The 16,964-nt window shown below is 48.4% G+C and overlaps 6 protein-coding genes across 6 annotated transcripts; 2 read left to right on the top strand and 4 right to left on the bottom strand.

The window, feature by feature from the left end:
• Positions 1–3,580: 3,580 nt before the first annotated feature.
• On the top strand, positions 3,581–5,446 carry FSUBG_1883 (beta-glucosidase; the record flags this gene model as incomplete). The annotated part of the gene is made up of 1 exon (XM_036679596.1): positions 3,581–5,446. The coding sequence occupies one exon, from the start codon at positions 3,581–3,583 to the stop codon at positions 5,444–5,446; it is 1,866 nt and encodes a 621-aa protein (XP_036542526.1).
• Positions 5,447–6,704: 1,258 nt separating this feature from the next.
• Positions 6,705–7,524, top strand: FSUBG_1882 (uncharacterized protein; the record flags this gene model as incomplete). Its single annotated transcript, XM_036679595.1, has 2 exons — positions 6,705–7,121; positions 7,171–7,524. The coding sequence occupies 2 exons, from the start codon at positions 6,705–6,707 to the stop codon at positions 7,522–7,524; spliced, it is 771 nt and encodes a 256-aa protein (XP_036542525.1).
• A 191-nt stretch (positions 7,525–7,715) lies between these two features.
• On the bottom strand, positions 7,716–8,701 carry FSUBG_1881 (2-hydroxy-6-oxononadienedioate 2-hydroxy-6 oxononatrienedioate hydrolase; the record flags this gene model as incomplete). Its single annotated transcript, XM_036679594.1, has 3 exons — positions 7,716–7,903; positions 7,951–8,537; positions 8,586–8,701. The coding sequence occupies 3 exons, from the start codon at positions 8,699–8,701 to the stop codon at positions 7,716–7,718; spliced, it is 891 nt and encodes a 296-aa protein (XP_036542524.1).
• A 1,292-nt stretch (positions 8,702–9,993) lies between these two features.
• On the bottom strand, positions 9,994–11,505 carry FSUBG_1880 (acetylglutamate kinase n-acetyl-gamma-glutamyl-phosphate reductase precursor (ARG-6); the record flags this gene model as incomplete). Its single annotated transcript, XM_036679593.1, has 1 exon — positions 9,994–11,505. The coding sequence occupies one exon, from the start codon at positions 11,503–11,505 to the stop codon at positions 9,994–9,996; it is 1,512 nt and encodes a 503-aa protein (XP_036542523.1).
• A 675-nt stretch (positions 11,506–12,180) lies between these two features.
• FSUBG_1879 (striatin Pro11) lies at positions 12,181–14,748 on the bottom strand (the record flags this gene model as incomplete). The annotated part of the gene is made up of 3 exons (XM_036679591.1): positions 12,181–12,440; positions 12,489–14,324; positions 14,373–14,748. 3 exons carry the CDS (start codon positions 14,746–14,748, stop codon positions 12,181–12,183), a joined length of 2,472 nt encoding a protein of 823 aa, XP_036542522.1.
• Positions 14,749–15,655: 907 nt separating this feature from the next.
• Positions 15,656–16,912, bottom strand: FSUBG_1878 (DNA repair RAD14; the record flags this gene model as incomplete). The annotated part of the gene is made up of 3 exons (XM_036679590.1): positions 15,656–16,071; positions 16,122–16,770; positions 16,829–16,912. 3 exons carry the CDS (start codon positions 16,910–16,912, stop codon positions 15,656–15,658), a joined length of 1,149 nt encoding a protein of 382 aa, XP_036542521.1.
• Positions 16,913–16,964: the final 52 nt, after the last annotated feature.

The raw sequence follows: 16,964 nt of genomic DNA, 5'->3' as shown, positions 1-16,964 counted from the left end.
TCACATGATCTTTATCTCGTACTGGGGCAGGGATACGATACATTCTCCGCACACAGAGATACCAGTAAAAGTTAGTTTAGCAGGTTTTTAGTCAGTGTTTTTATTAGTTAGATCCAACAAAACTCCAACAAAAACAACTCTAAACTGCATGCTTAAATGAGGGAAAACAATATCTTTTACCTTATTATTAGCTAATTCCCCAACTCGACCCTCCAGCCAAGAGTGCGGAGAGCCCGTCGTCAGCGGGAATCACTTTCCTATTGCGGCCGTCAGGGATTCTCTCCGCACTTTTTCTTGGACGGTCCAGACGTTTTTTGTTTTTCTTGGCAGGGAATAAAATAAGCACAGATAATGATGCTGCTGATGATGAATGCTGCACTGATGATTTGGGGAACAAGATTCGTGTGGCTTTTCGGGAGCGTCGACATGACTAGTTATTAGCTCGGCAAGGACCAACATTCTATAACATACTTTTGTGTCATGAAAATTTCACCTTCGGAAGAGGCTGAGACATTTCACAGTGAGATTTTACCGCACAAGAGATAAAAGAAATCGTGCCTTGGTGTACGCCTCGATGCACTGTCGATCCGGAACGTGAAGCCAGCCTCGGGCGCTCAATCACACCCACTCTGCTCTGTCAAAACCTGACAAGCTTAGGCTGAATCCTGCACATATTGAAGGTTTATTATAAGCATAGATAAGGACTTGACACCTGCTCAAGGCGTAGGATAGGCAGTCTGCTAATCGGGCACAAATGGCTGAACACAGCTTTATTCAGATCAAACGTCTATGCTGGCACCATTGACAATGCCACAGCCATTCTCATTCAACCTCAACCAAATCGGATCCGAACATCCTTGCAGCTATCGTCAATCTTGAACGCCCTGCGGGTCGCCTCACAGCATTCAGAGACCAGATCTCGCTCCTCGTCAAAATTTATCGTACGTTAAACAAACAAATAACTAAACCTTAAGACAAGAACTATTCTAAACTCATCCAAAGATGCCTTACTATGACTAACGTTTGACCTTGCCGCCTAGTTTATATGTCTCAAACTCCAAGCGAAGGTTAACTAGCTGCGCATCCTTGTCTACACCGAGAAGATATCAAGGTGAAGAGACTTCCGCGTCTCCTCAACACTACTGCATACCAAATTAAAGGAATCTACTCCGTAATGACTGTGACGATGCTCCAATACCCCTCAAAAGCCAAGACTTGGGCTGAAATCCGGGGCCCCAGTTGATCCTGGGGAAGTATTACGTTATAGCCGTCTGGGGCAGATCCACGGATCATGCATTCGTTGTAACGCTAGAGAATTTATCGTAAGTTGGGATTGGGGACGGTATATGATCTATGCTTGTGTGGTCTATGCTTTGAGGGAGGATAGATCATGATGGAATGTGTAGTGGCGAATGGGGAGCTGTGAATACTTCGTGTGTGCCGAAAGTCGGGTTGAGGAGAATGCTGCTTCAGGAGAGTGTCTTGGCAGAGAAGGTGAGAGAACATGGATATGGTCGTAGGAGTCATTATAGCAGGATGAAGGGGTCTGCAAAGAATGTTACCAGGTGGTCGTGACTCACATGGAGTTCAGCAAGGTGAAAGTAGGTATCATGTGAGACTGGCGGCATCTCCTTCAACCATGTTGTTTGCCTCTAAGGAGTGTTATCTTCCCATTTTCTTAAGACCTCTTATCCGCATAAGCTATAAAGTTGGTGGACGGGAGTCTTCTTTCCACGGCCAGCGCATCAACAGCCTCGTTCCACAGCCTCTCCTTTGCTAGAGAGGAACTGAAACTCGATCGATTTCTTTTTCTACGCGGAGGGCTAACAACTGGGTTGACGATAAGGGAGACTTAAGGGCGGTAGGCTCTGTTGTTGATACGGCTCCTCATTCGATCACCATTGTATCTTGACCGGTTCTCATGTATGTGCCGCTGAGTGAGGATGATCTCAAGTACATTGGCAGTACTGCAGATTTCCTGGGTATTGATCCGTACATAGCCATGACGAGGAAGATAACAAAAACAACAATCGTATAATAGATAAAGACAGAAGAGCCATGTAGGATACATCAGTGGTAGACACTATTTGTAAGTCAAACATCACACAACCAGAAGGCAATGAGCAATTAACTTAGCCATCATCAACAATACATCAGGCTCCGCATCAAAAGCCAAATTTCTCGTCCGTCGAAATGAACAACAAATCAGTACGCCCTTAGAAGAAACTTTCCGTAATAGACAAGTTCGGTGCGTTAGGGTGTTAGTGAGCCTCGAGGTTTTAAGCAATTATCGAGTAAATTGGATCATATATGCTCAGTCGAACGTCGTTGTTCTAGCATTTGTGGTTGACCGAATCATCTCAAGCGGCTGAACTGACTTAGCACATCTCTTAATGAATCAATAGGGGATTCAGACAGTGCGTTAAATACTCATAATTCTCTATCTCTTATAAGTCGGTAGTGGCTAAGTGGAAACTAGTTGTTTCTTCCAGTCTGAATATCGAAGAAACTTTCGTGAATACTGATAACAATGGATCGTCTGTTTGTCTGAGCGCATTACAAAGATAAGTGCAGTTCGTCGCAGAACTCGAACTCTTTGATCTTTCTTCCAATCTCATGGGAGGGTTTCTAGCTTCTCGACATCCTTATGCCGAGGGTTTATGGTGAACATTCCCAACAACCATCCTCTTGATGATAATCTTGGACGGCCGTCAGTTGTGTCATTCGGGACAGTAGACATGGTAGACTATGGCAGTCTAAATGTGATTCCAAGAACCCAATACTACTATATTGGCAAGGATATCTATTATGATTGGAACTTTCCTAGATCTCATCAATCAGCTAGTGTGTCACCGTGCCCAGATGCTCATACACAGCGAACAATGAACCGAGGAAGAACTTCGATGAAAGATGGTTACTATACTCTAGGGCGGAGCCTGTGTTGTATTCATGTCTTTCCCATAATAATGAATTATACTTCAATGATGCGCTCTCAATGATATCATGTGGTTTCTGGCTAGCTCCCTGACCTTTCCCTCTCGAGATACCCCGAAACCCCGAAATATCATGTCAATCGCTCGACTTCGGCGAAATACAAAAGACGGTTCTCACCATCGGCTCCCATTAGGTTTTCATCCTATCCTTCCATTGGACCACAACTCTGGGGTAAACCGGATCCCTGGGCCATAACCCGCAAAGATCGACAAGGTCAGCACCATAATCTTGGTCCGGGGAAATCTAATAGCACGATGCCGTCACCGCTTAGAGGAGAGAAAATGGCAATCGGTACCGCCAACACATGCGGTTTCCCGTGTAAATCGGAGTATCCGTGGCTTTGTGAAGAGAGAGCTTGACCGTTACATCCCCACATCTTCCCCGCGATTTCTTATAAAGAACAGGTTTGAATCGGTCCGAAAAGTCTGGGAATCGACTAACACGCGGAAGTTCAGTGCTTTTCGGTTCGGAATAGATGGTGAGTTTTTCGCGGCAAGGACGGATCATGAGGAGATAGTATGAGCATATATATCGTGAGATCGTGCGGGTTGTTTTGCTCGTTAGTTCTGTGTCTCGGTCGCTCATCATGACACCCTCATACGCTATACAATTCCTCTTTGCGTCTCTGGCTGTTGGCCAGCAGATCTATCTTGATGCCAAGGGTCCTACTGAACGCCCTCAATGCAAGGCTGCAAAGACACATGATAAGCCGAAATACACGCATACACCCTTTAGTTATACCCTCTCTGAGACTGTGAGATATGCTACCTCGGTGCCATCTCCTACTACAACGACTACATACGCCAATCCACCAGAGTCACTCATCTCGCTAGTTCCCTCACTGTCCTTCACGACATGGGGAAAATGGGATCCAAATGCCACCACAAAAGCCTCAGATACAGAAGATCCTCATGGGCGCGCCGCATGGACTGCTCTCTGGGAGCATGCAAACCCGCCCAACTTCACCGAGACGGGAATCTTCAGCACAACTGTATCCCCTACTCCGATTCCAAGCAGTGAACTAGTCCTTCCGCCAAGGGACTACTTTGGTCCTTCGGATTGCTACAACTTCCCCAAGAACTTCAGCTTCGGAGTCGCTAGCTCTGCGAGTCAAATCGAGGGTGCCACTGCGGAAGAGGGCAAGGCGCCGTCTCTCATGGACATCCTCGTCCAAGATGGCCGTGTCAAGGATTATGTTACGAACGAGCATTATTATTACTACAAGCAAGATATTGAGCGGGTTGCTGCGATGGGTGCTAAGCACTTCTCGTTCAGTATTGCGTGGACACGAATCCTGCCTTTTGCTCTGCCTGGAACGCCTGTTAACCAGGAGGGTATTGATCATTACAACGATGTGATCAATTTTATCCTTGAGAAGGGCATGACTCCTGAGGTTACCCTGCTTCACTTCGATACGCCTCTTCAGTTCTATGGCAGCAACCTTACCAAAGCTGCTGATCCACCTGAGATTGGCTACGTCAACGGCGGTTATCAGAACGAGACTTTCCAAGATGCTTTCGTTCACTATGCAAAGGTTGCTATGGCACACTATGCTGATCGTGTACCTGTTTGGTTCACCTTCAACGAGCCTCTTCTCTACTCATACAATGCACTTTCCATCAACAATGTGGTCAAGGCCCACGCGCGAGTTTACCACTGGTATAAGGAGGAACTTGGCGGAAAGGGCAAGATTGCACTCAAGTTCAACAACAACTTTGGTGTACCCCGTGATCCCAAGAGTGAAGCTGATGTCTACGCTGCGGACCACTTCAACTCTATTCAACTGGGACCATTCTGCAACCCGATTTTCCTTGGCGAGGACTACCCTGAGTCATTTAAGAAGACCTTTGATGATTATGTGCCGCTGAGTGAGGATGATCTCAAGTACATTGGCGGTACCGCAGACTTCCTGGGTATTGATCCATACACCGCTACGGTAATCGCACCACCTGTCCCAGACGAAAAAGACAGCGTTCTCGAATGTGCTTCGAACTCTTCCTCAACATTCCGTCCCTACTGCGTCAACCAAACCACCACAACCGTCAACGGCTGGAACATCGGCTACCGCTCCCAGAGCTACGTGTACATAACACCAACCTACCTGCGCAGCTATCTCAACTACCTGCACAACACATGGAAGACCCCTGTCGCACTCACAGAGTTTGGTTTCCCCGTTTACGGAGAAGCTGAAAAGGACTTATCTGACCAGTTGTTTGATACACCGAGAAGTATCTACTACTTGAGCTTCTTGTCTGAGACGCTCAAGGCGATTTGGGAGGATGGTGTTGAGGTTGTGGGAGCGTATGCGTGGAGCTTTGCGGATAATTGGGAGTTTGGTGACTATGATGCGCATTTTGGAATACAGACTGTTAATAGGACGACGCAGGAGAGGAGGTATAAGAAGAGTTTCTTCGATATGGTGGATTTTATGAAGGCTCGGGGTGTGGAGTGAAAGAACGTCTTGAGATGAGGACCAGTCAAGATACCATGGTGATATAAGGGGGAGGGAAAAAAACTGAGCACCTTGATCCTAAGGGATGAAAAGGCTTAGGAAATCTAGTCTAAAATTAGGGGAGTCTTTATTGAGTTTATTTTAGCATCCTCTTCTAAAATATTATATTTTCTTACTCCCTAAGAGCTTACCGCACTCTAGGCCCTCTTATTATCAGTCTAGTATTCACCTCTCTATACATAGAAAAAAAAATAGACTAAGTTTTTATTCCTTTCTAGCAATATAAAGACCATAAAATAAAGCTATTAATATATTGGCCATGCAAGGAGAACTCTTGCCCGCTAACTTCATACCTTGTGTAAGTGAGATGTCACCACAGACCAATGCACGTGAAGGCATGATTTCAAACCACTAGCCTGTTCTCCGATCGCTCTCAACGCTTCCACAATTACCCAGGTTATCGGAACGTGGAAACAAGCCCAACGACGATCAAGATCTCGAAACACAATAGACAACTCAAGCAATCGTATGTTAAACAGCGATTCCTGAGACTAGAAGAAATGGAAGAGCCACAGGCGTCGTACCATGTTCCGGATACGTGCTGGGGTCGGGGTTGGCGATAGGAGACAACATTCCGAAGTCGCTGGGCCAACTATTGTAGGCGTTCACTTACACAGATCACCAGTCTCTTGGTGTATAAGTATTTGAATGGCTGATGGTTAGAGTGCGCCACAGGAACGCCTTTGGACATGCCAAGTCTATGTTGAAGATGTTGAAGATGCGGGAATAGTGTCACTTGAACCGCTTGTGAGTAAGATGAGACATTCTACAACACAGCATAATTTAGTCTAGGAACGCAGCTACACAGGCTATTCATTATTAATTATGTATGTCTTACTTTCTTTCTATTATATATGACCTTCAGTATCTTCAACTAAACCCTCAAGTCCAATTCCACATCCGCTGCATCGAGTCTAGTCCAGGAACAACTGGAATTTTGCCACGGCCACCATCAAAGGCACGCGAATCTAGAGCAGCAATAGCTCAAACTTACATGACAATCCTCGCTAACGATTTGACTTTGTACACAATGATCGTCCTGACGGTCACAGGGTATAAGATGACGAGTCCCTCCCGTTTGCGGAGGCCTTGTCTCAGTCTCTCTTTAACCACCTCCCCACAAACTTGAAACTCCTGATCTTTTTAGATCAATTCCACTCTCTTTAAAACAAGAAAAAACCGTGGTTCATCGTACAAAATGAAGGCTTACCTCGCGCTCTCTATCCTGGCCTGCGCCATCTCAACTTCAGCTAAGAATATCCACCGCAGGGCTGACGGTGTCCTTCCTGCTGCTGGTATTCCCGTCAAGGCTGGCTACAACGCTTACGGAGGAAATTATGATCATCCCGAGACGAACAAGTATCAGCCTGTTGGGCAGAAGCAGGCTTCTAGTTCTGGCGCTACCAATACCGGGGGCAAGAAGGCGACGGCTCAGAGCACAAAGTGCATTTCGAAGAGCAAGCTTGAGTCTATAGTCAACAAATACGTCTCGACTTTCTCTGGTATCACCGATGGTGGAGCTTTGGCCAAGACTATTTTCGATGAGGACGTCAAGTTTTACTCTCAGTCTATCTGGTGGACTTCATCCTCCTCCAAGATCAACAAGTACGCCAATGTAAGCATATCCGTGCCTTTCATGCACCCATTAGACTAACAACTTTCAGAACGATGACTTTCCTCCCATCTACAAGAACCGCAAGGAGCTCATCGAGGGCAACACTGAAAAGACTAATGACCCCAGCGCCTTCATCAAAGGACCCATCGCCTACGGCTGCAACTCCTTCACCTTCTACTGGAAGGGTGACTTCGAGGTCCCCAAGGGAACTCGTCGTGGTCGCGGCAATGGTATTGATATGGTGTTCTTGAACCCTGAGACTGGGAAGGTCAAGAAGGCGTACTCTGAGTACAACACCCTCAACCAGGTCTACAATTGGGGTGCCCATATCACCTGGTCCAAGGATGAAGTCTGCTGTGATTGCCCTGTGGTGTTTGATCCTAATTGCAAGTGCAAGAAATAAACATGGGGATGATTTTACTATAGCTGGTCTAGGATAGAGGAAAAGGCGTTGGGTTCTTTGCTTGGGGCTGGTCATGGGTGAACTTGAATATCCATTGATGCATATACACGATCTTTACATATAAACATATCATCGTTCAAATTTCTATTCAATCCCGTCGTATTCGATCGTACACACTTGTGTGTTTATGTCTAAAGGCGGCTTGATAGCTTCGACTCATCACCCAAGAAAACGTTGATCAGTTTAGAAAACTCATCCGCATACTGATACAGGAAGCCATGTCCAGAATCGGGGTACAAATGTAGTTGCGCCTGGGCATTCTTCAGCTTCTTCCATATCACAATGCTATTTTCTGTGGGCAACAGAAGATCTTCACTTCCTACTCTTGTGTTAGTGCTTTCTAGTTCAAGTACCAGCCCAACTTACCATTTGCGATCAGCACAGGTATACGAAGCTCCTCCAACCGGTCGTAAGACGCATCTTTAGCCTGCTTCGGGTCCATAAACTTTGCAAAAGCAATTCCCTGTCGACGAGCATTCGCAGGATCAACATGATCAGTTCTATCCTTTCGTGCACTAGTAATTCTCTTCCACGCAGCCTCACCCGCGGCCCTGCTCTTATCAGAAGTGTTGAACATGCTCATAAGAAAAGCTTCCTTGTGTTCTTCTTCCGTCTTGGCAGCATTGAGAGCATTGAATGCCTTCAGAGAAGGCGCTGGTACAACACCTTCGCCTGTGCTAGGCATAGTTCCACACAGGATCAGGCGGCGAACAAGATCCTTTCCGTTGAGGGCGACGAGCTGAGCAACACAGCCGCCCATGGAGAATCCCATCACGTCAGTCTTGCTGACACCAAGTGCGCGGAGGACGTTGATGTAGTATTGTGCCCATTGCTTGTATTGCTTGGGGACTTCGCCCTCAGAGCGTCCTACGCCTGCGTTGTCAATGGTGATGATGGGGCGTTTGGCCGCGATAGGGTTTATAAGAGCTGGGTCCCAATGATCCATTGTTCCCCTGGAATCGTCAGCTTTTGCCCATAGCTCATAATCGAAGAGAACTCACCTGAAGTGCATACACAATGTGAGGGGTACGCCGTGTTTCGCGCCGAAGCGCCTGTAGGCGAACTTGATGCCATCTACAGTGATGAACTGATCTCGAGCTGTTTCATACGTCGACATTTTGGAAATAAAATGAGTCTGATATTCCGATTTTCGAGTGTCAGATTTGGAAGCTGCTGTATAAGTTCAATGAGTGGAGGATGCCGAGGTCCATCGGCTTTGACGTCAGGTGATTTATGATCCGGGGAACCTGGTTCATGTTTTGAATACTTTCCTGATTGGGAAGTTTCACCAAGTCTCAGTGGCAGAAGAGAAGAGAAGAATAGAGTTAACTTCATGATGCCAATGTGACTCCAACAGGTAACATAGGCGATTGTATTAACTCAATACTAAATAAACAGAGTTCTTTACAGCTTGAATGATGCTTGATCTACAGCCCTTGTAGAGTTGTCCAGCGATTGCGTATCTTTGTTGCAACTCGCTTGATGGTGGAATGGAAACCTTGCCATTGGATGAGTTTTACCAGGCTCGATTCTCACTACAAGTCAACTGAGACTTGTTTTTACATCGTCAAAAAACAAGTGAATGGCCACAGCTCACGGCATAAGCCATCATGCTTAACGGAGCCAACATACCCTAGATCTCGAGGTTCAAAGTCACTCAGCACGACGGTCACAAAGTATATAGAACAAGTAAGAGAACCCGCTCAAGTATTGACCTGCCCCAAAGAGCTATCTTACCTTTACTCTTGAGTTTATAAATGCTCACCGGTTTCATTGCCATGTGGATGTGGTTGAGTTTGTGCCCACAAGGCGGCCCTTGAGCGTGGCAGTTAAATACTGACGAAGTTTTACCTTAAATATGCGCTGCTTATAACAAGGCACCTGTATTTAGGCATTCTCGAGCAAGACGCATATACCACCCTTTTAAGGTCCTTCGACGGACTTCGACGAAAATTCAGTCCGCCTCCCACTTTCGATAGCTTGCCACTCAGGTGGGCAGAGAGCGAACGCCCGACCATTTTAGGAAGAGGAGAGAAGAGGACATTGAAACGGACTGCATCGAGGATGGCTGCGATGGAGAGATTATGCCATGGCAAGCAAGGTCCGCGGGGTGTCTAGAAAGGCCGAAACCGATTTGCGAGAAATGTAAAGGGAGGGAAGACCTGGCCTTGCACGATGCAAGACTTGTCATGGAGACGTTGACAAGGAGAACCAGCACAGCCGTGACATGGAAAGAAAAGCACAAGAGAAACAAAAGGCTGCTGACCAGTCTATTAATCTCGAGGACAATGTCGAAGAGGACGATGACGGGGAATAGGTAGTACTAAGGTAGGTAGATTGATCGCTTCTGCCTACCTCAGACATACAGTTGATCCATTCTACCTTGGTAGTAGTGGGCCTGTCTCCGCTTCAAGCTGTTCCGCCGCTTTCAAGGTTGGAGTCGCCAAGCGACGCTCGTCCAGACACGAAGTTCTCGTATACAGAGCTGAGAGCCACTGAGCGCATATCGCTTCCGTAGTAGAAGAGAACTCTGCCGTTTTCGTGGAAGCTGCCATCGGCCTGTTCAAAGAACCATGTCAAGTTCTCATCTCTCTCACTGACAGCCCAAGCCAGAGTAGGGTAATCCTTCCTAATATTTGTAAAGATATTCTCCATCGTACCATTAAGCCAGCCAGACTTCGTAGTAGACAGACTCGTCAGTATAGCCATGCCTTGATCCTGAGGCATGATGATAGCCATACAGTGCATAGCATCATCGTAGTAGGCAGTGAACTTCTTCTCTGTTAGTATACTGGCGAATTGATCAACGATAGCCGGAATATCAAGATTGTCGGAGCTGCTGTCTGGCCTAGCCTCGAGCTTCTTGATATCCTTAAGTTCCTTGATGGAGGAAGTCTTTTGAATGCGATTGCCCAAGCGTATGAGTGTACCAGCGCCAGAGTCAGTAAAGAGTTCCTTCTGAAGGTTACCAGGGTGGATGATAGCCACGCTAGAGCTTCGGGGAAGACTGTTGAGGAGATCGTGGGATTGGACGATTTTAAGACGGGTGCCGTAACGACACCAGGGCTGAGCCATGAGGGTATCAAACTCATCATCAAGGTTGATCTGTGAGATCAACTTCCCCTCACCATCAAAAAGGCCTCCCTTTTCTGAGAGGTAGATAACCTTTAAGGGCTTGAGGGCATGAGCAAGTTCAGCAGCCGCAACGTCCGCATTAACATTTAAGAGGTGACCGTCATCCCCTTCAGCCATTGAAGTCAGGATCGGGATGTATCCGGCTGATATACTGCTCTCGATAGCTTGCTTCCGAACCTCAGTGACCTTGCCGACATACCCCCACTTGTCCTTGTCAAGGTAAGATGCTCCGAAAGCTCCCTGTATAGATCGTGTTGCAACACCAAACGAGTCTAAGCGTTCGATAAGTCGCAGGTTTTCTTCCAGAAAAAGCTTGCGCGCAACAGTAAGGGTTTTCTCATCAGTAACTCTGATTCCATCTTCGAATTGAGGAACCACCCCCTCGGACTCTAAGAGGGAATTCAGCTGCGGACCAGCGCCGTGGACAATGACCGGGTATAGCCCAAGCTCGTAGAGCAACAGTATACTTCCACAAAACTCATCTAGGTGCTCCTGAAGAATGGCACCCCCGACCTTGATGACGGCAAAATGTTGCGAGGTAAGTGTGAAGACCTTGAGGTACGCTGCTGTCTCACGCTTGCTGCCAATGTTGCTAATAGTCTGGGCCACAATCTCACGGGCCCGATCTCTGTTGAGCGAGGAAGCGGCGGCGAGGGCATGAGTTGTTGAGAGGGCGCGGTTGAGGCATCGGATCGAGGTTAGGGTGGGCGCGGACACACGAGTGAGAGTGCGGGAAGCAGCCGGGCGAACGCTGGCCCTAAGGACAGCAGCTGCAGTTGGCAGCATTCTGAAATTGTCTCTGCAGCACAGCAGATTGGGGTCGTGGGAGGTGCAATCAATGCGATGTACAAGCTATTGTGGTTGTAGTTGAGTCAGAGGTTTTGGGTTTATATTAAGTTCCTACCCCCACCAGATTCGCAGCCAAGGTGGGGTCGCGATAGTATCAATTCATATACTCTATCAACCCTGGTCTCAGTATAACCCCCTCTCACTACAGCAGGCTAAGCCTGTTTAGGGAAAAATGTGTCTTCCGTAGTATAGTGGTCAGTATGCAAGCTTGTCACGCTTGAGACCCGGGTTCAATTCCCGGCGGGAGAGATCCAGCCACCTGCGATACGCAGGTTTTTTTTTTTGCACTCTTCTCATTACATTACATAGTAGATCACTGTCTAGCTGGTCTTTTGCCTTCAATAATATGTTACTATGAATACACTCCGTGATGATACTAGAAGTAAAAGATAAGCCACCACTAAATGCCGGGTATCGACGAGTAGTATAAATAAGCGAAATCACCCTCCTCAACATGTACAGATACTATGACACTTGGGTTGCTGGGCACCCCAATACAACTGCTACAATACCATGGTCCGCCAAGCAACAATGCACCTCCCGTACCCTTTGGAATAAAAAAAGAAGTTCCTCCATATCATGACATACATACATGTAAAGCATCTATCCCCATTATCGTGCAAACACCTTGACCACACCATCACCGCCAGCGCTGACTACCCATTTACCATCTTGACTCCATACGCAGGCGCAGATGCCTTCGCCGCGCATCACGCGGTGACTCGTCACTTCTTGCGTGCATGTACGCTTCTCAAGACTCCAGAAGCGGAGGGAGGCGTCGTGACCGGCGCTGACGAGTTCACGGCCGTCAGGGCTGAGCGAAAGGCTGGAAATGGCGTCGGGGTGGGCAATCATGTTATATGTACATTGGCCTAGATAACAATTAGTCTTTGCAAATATTCGTGATACATGCAACTTACCGCTGTTGGCATCGAAGAACCGGATGAAGCGGTCTTCGTGGCCAGATATGATAGTTCCCTCGACACCTGAACCAGCCATGGATCGTCCACCTCCAGTAGCACCTGAACTGGCATCTTCCTCGCCTATGCTACCGCTATGGTTTTGGTTAGCCTGATCGAGACCGATTGTCGTCGCCACAACGGCATTAACGCTGGTCTTGTTAGACTGATCATATGTTTCAAGGCTGTCCATGTTGCCGATTTGTTCACCGGTTCGGGTGTCATAAACGATAATGGCGGCATCTGAGTACGAGACAACGAACGACTCTCCAGTGGTACCCAGAGGTGTGATGCACGTCGGACTGGCGGTGGAGCCGTCAGACCTCGAGATGTTGTGTACAAGTGTATGGTTGAAAGGCGAGTTGGAGGCGATAGTAGGCTGGGGAGTATTGGAGAATCCACTGCCGGAGCTCATCGAGTTACCACGGACCCTGCCTCCGCGGCCAGTCATGGCTCGATTTGTTCCAGGTTGTGGTGAGCTCAGCTGAGGAGGTGCGCTCACTGACCACAAACGAACACTGCCGTCTGCAGCACCCGAAACAACCAAGATACGATCCGTGCTACCGTAAGGACTTGAGCTTCCGAATATTTGACCAAGAGTTGCTGGCAGAACGCAGATAGCCCAGACTGCATCGGTATGTCCTTCAAGAGTCGCCTTAGGGTCGACCCTTCCACGCTCCCAAACTCGAATGGTCGCATCTTGGCCGCCGGAGAATATCCAGCCGTCGCCTTGTGCACGACCTCCAGTTGAGAAATTCGGCGAGGGTGACCACGATGTCAAACATAGAATTGCTCCTGAGTGACCACGGTGTGTAAAGTTGGCTGTAACATCAAGGTCTGACGCTGTGTGCGCAAGACCGCCAGGGTGACCATCTAATCGAGGAATGTGGAAGCGTTTGATCATACCGTCGTCTCCTCCAGTACAGATTTCTGGCTCGCCGGGGCTACCGCCTCCAGAGAATATGATTGTGCGAACAGTGTCGAGATGACCTCGGAGTCCAAATCTGAGCTTGAAATTACCACTCTCAGCTTTTTGGGCAGCCAAGGCTAGCTCATGATCGGCACTACGTCTTCTAGACATGGAGCCTTTTCGTCGGTGAGAGCTATCTCGTCGGCTCGGCGACTTGGGGAGGTTATCGGCGGTAGGGAAAGCATCAGTATCAGGGCGGTTAGGTTGAGCATTGGGTTGGGAGTTTCCAGGTTCGGGGAATGTGCCTTCAGGGAACTCCCATCCGTCATTCTCAGGTTGTGCAGAGTGTTTCTCTCTAAGTTCAGCAGAATCATCCATCCCACCCAAAACTTCTGCCGCATGGTTTGCTTGTGGCATATGATCTTCAACCGGTCGGGATGTTACTGACACGGGCGCGGGCCAGTCATTAGAGTTTTGATACATGACTGGTGGATGCTCAGACCGCACCATTGGCTGAGGCTGGTGTTCTTGCTTCTGACCAAAGTGTTGCTGCTGGTTTTGACTATGAGGCGCATGATTTTGCTGAGATATCCTAGAGTTCATTTCTTGAGAGTGATTCTGAGCATTTCGTGTAGGTAGCTGGAATTGCTGCTGGGGGGCTGGCATGCCAAACGCCTCGACTTCTCTTAGATCCTCCATGATCGGTAGCGGGGGAGATTCTCGCGGTGGCTGCGGGTTCGCGGGTGTAATCATAAGGTACATAAATTCGGATTGGCATTGATCAAGAAAGGTCTTAAGATCTTGTCGTTGAGCTTCCTCGTCACCTCGGTCGAGCTTCTCATAGTTAACGCCATCGACACCGGGCACGGGCATATCCTCCAAGGTAGCTGTAATAATGTTAGTACGGAAAGTCAACACAAAGGGGCATTGCTCACATCTAAGCTTCTCTTGTATCTTAGCAGCCCGGTCATTCTTAGCTGCCGTCTCTGCATCAACTGCTTCCTGACCCTGAAGCTGAGCCGTCTGCTCCTTAACCTTTCGCTCCAGCATAGTCACGTATTTCCTCAGGACGCGCTGAGTAGCATCGGCCCTCCGCGCCTGACCCTCGAGGTTGGCGATGCGGCCCTTCATCTCCTGCTTCTCAATCTCCCACGAGTTCCTATCGCGCTCATGTCTGTGCCATTCTGTCTGCAGGAATCGCATGACGCCCTGGAGGGTGTACTCGGTGGCCTGGGGGATGTTGGAGCCATTGCCCTGCATCATAGGTCCCATCTCCAGGCCGCCCACGCCGTTGCCAGCATTAGGGCCCATCGCGGCGCGCCTCTCTCAATTGGGCGGGTGCATGGAGCTTCGAGTCGGTTTGGGAGAGATGGCGATGGAGGCGAGCGAGTGCCGGTTTCGAGGTCGGACAAGCTCGGTGCGGTGGATGGAGTGTGATGTGATGTGATCAGATGTGACGAGGCCAGATGTTGGAACTTGGAAGCTCCTGTGCGAAAGATACAACGAGCCTTGGCACGTGTTGTCGTCTCGGTGAAGATTCGCTCCTGGACTATCTGAATCGAGGTCGGATCGTGATATCGTGGTTTACTTTCTGCCGATAGAAAGCCAAAAAAATTGAGCGTCGGGTCGTGTGCTGTTAAGAAACCAAGCTTGCCAGTCTTGGTCGGGTACTTTGAGGTCGGGTGCATCTGTCTGTTGTGCTGTCCTGTGTGGTGCCCTGTACCTCCACGCTGCTAGTTGGTGCTATCCTCTGTATTGACGGTTTGCCGCTGAGATTTTGGCCAATCAGCGCTGAACAAGCTTGACTTGGAAATCGATGTGAGGCTGTCAGGCATCAACTTGAAACCCCTGGCTAAGGGTGCGGATCACCGATACAGGGACCGATAACCAACAGGGACTTTCAGCTCCCGTCCTAACAAAGCAAATTTGATGACAAACAACGCCTTTGTTTGTGTCTTGTTTTAGTGCTGGTCGTTTGAAAGTCAAACATACAAGGAGTCCTTAATCGAAACCAAGACCGTGAAACCTGGTAACCAAAATTGAATTGGTTACCCAACATTAGTCCCCCGAATAAGGCTCTGCTCTGATATACCAATCACGGGAAAGATAACTTGATTCAATGCCTGATCATACTCGAACCTGGTTAGGCCTACCACTGTGCTTTAATCCTCAGAACCCCAAACTCCAAACCCAGGCCTCAAATGATAATGTGACGGCATCAAAACACAAGCTCCTCAACTTCCATACCGCAATCAACACATGTCTTGACCGTCATCCCATCCTCATTCTCAACTGTTCGTCCCCATTCATGAACATGTCGCCCACCTCCTATTGCATCACCGAACTTGCTTGCACCAGACTTGCTCAAATTGCCAGCTTGTCTGCGAAAGGCGTCCGTCCTTGTCTTTTTCTTCAAGTCAAGTAGCTTCTCTTTAAACTTGGCTTCCTTGCGAGCCTTCTTTTGTGTCTCCCGTCGCTCATACTCTGCGTCTAAAGCTTCTGAAGACCCCCACTTCGTCTTAATCGCGTATTCTTCTACTTGACATCGGAGGAAGAGCATCATGTCGTGCCAATGCGATTTGTGAGGGTTCGGCTTCGAGAGATGTGGTAATAACTCTGGATCTCGTAGCTCGGCTATTTGATGTTAGCGATGGTACCTTGAGAACTTGCGTAGAACAACTCACGGTCTGTGAGTAGGTAATCCTCCTTGCACTCAGTCTTGGTCAACAACGAGTACTTCTCTGGATATTTCTCCTTGCACTTATTGCAAACACAGATATGGAAGACTTCTTCCCAGACGAAATCAATCTCCAAGCTCTTGCAGTCCTGGCACTTCTTTCGTGTCTCGTCGTCCGCAAGCACACTCAGTCCAGGCTCAAAAGGACCAGACTTTAGCCTCTTCAAGTTCCGTATCAGCTGTAATCGCTCCCACTCCTGAACACTCATGTGCTTCGGTCGCTGGTCATCCTCAGACTGCCCAGGCTTCTTGCCACCAAGAGCATAGTTATGCGGATCATCTTCCGTCGATAGGAAACCACCCTTCGTATCTGTCATGGCGCTCATGTTGTAATCGACGAACTTTGTGAATTTGCGCGCCGGCCGCAACGTCTCCTCATCGCCTTTGTTACGCCCATCTCGATTTGTTCCTTTAGAAGCATCGGCTGTAGAGATAGAGCTGTACGGCCGCTTTCCATTGGCAGTCTTAGAGATGTAAACGTCTTCTGTTGGTACAAAGCCTCCGGAGCTCTTGGGGATTTCGGGTACGGTGCCGGTCGCTCGTTGTTCGGCTTCACGCTGGTCTCTGATCGCCTTTGCGCGGAGTCGGTTCTCTTCCTAGACACAGGTCAGTATCTTCAGAAACTAAACATTTTTACTCCATGACTCTACATACTATGCGCTTCGTAACTTCTGGGGTCGGCGGAGTGATTGTGGGTGCAGGCTTTGTTGCCCGAGGTGGTGTAGATGGTCGTTCCATGATGAGCAATCGTACCGGAGATGAGGTACCGAAAGAACAATGCGCAGACAGA

This window comes from Fusarium subglutinans (assembly GCF_013396075.1).
Source record: "Fusarium subglutinans strain NRRL 66333 chromosome Unknown NRRL66333_c0000016, whole genome shotgun sequence".
NCBI classification, from domain to species: domain Eukaryota; kingdom Fungi; phylum Ascomycota; class Sordariomycetes; order Hypocreales; family Nectriaceae; genus Fusarium; species Fusarium subglutinans.
The sequence above is the reverse complement of the archived record's forward strand: the minus strand, read 5'-3'. Positions and strand labels throughout refer to the sequence as shown.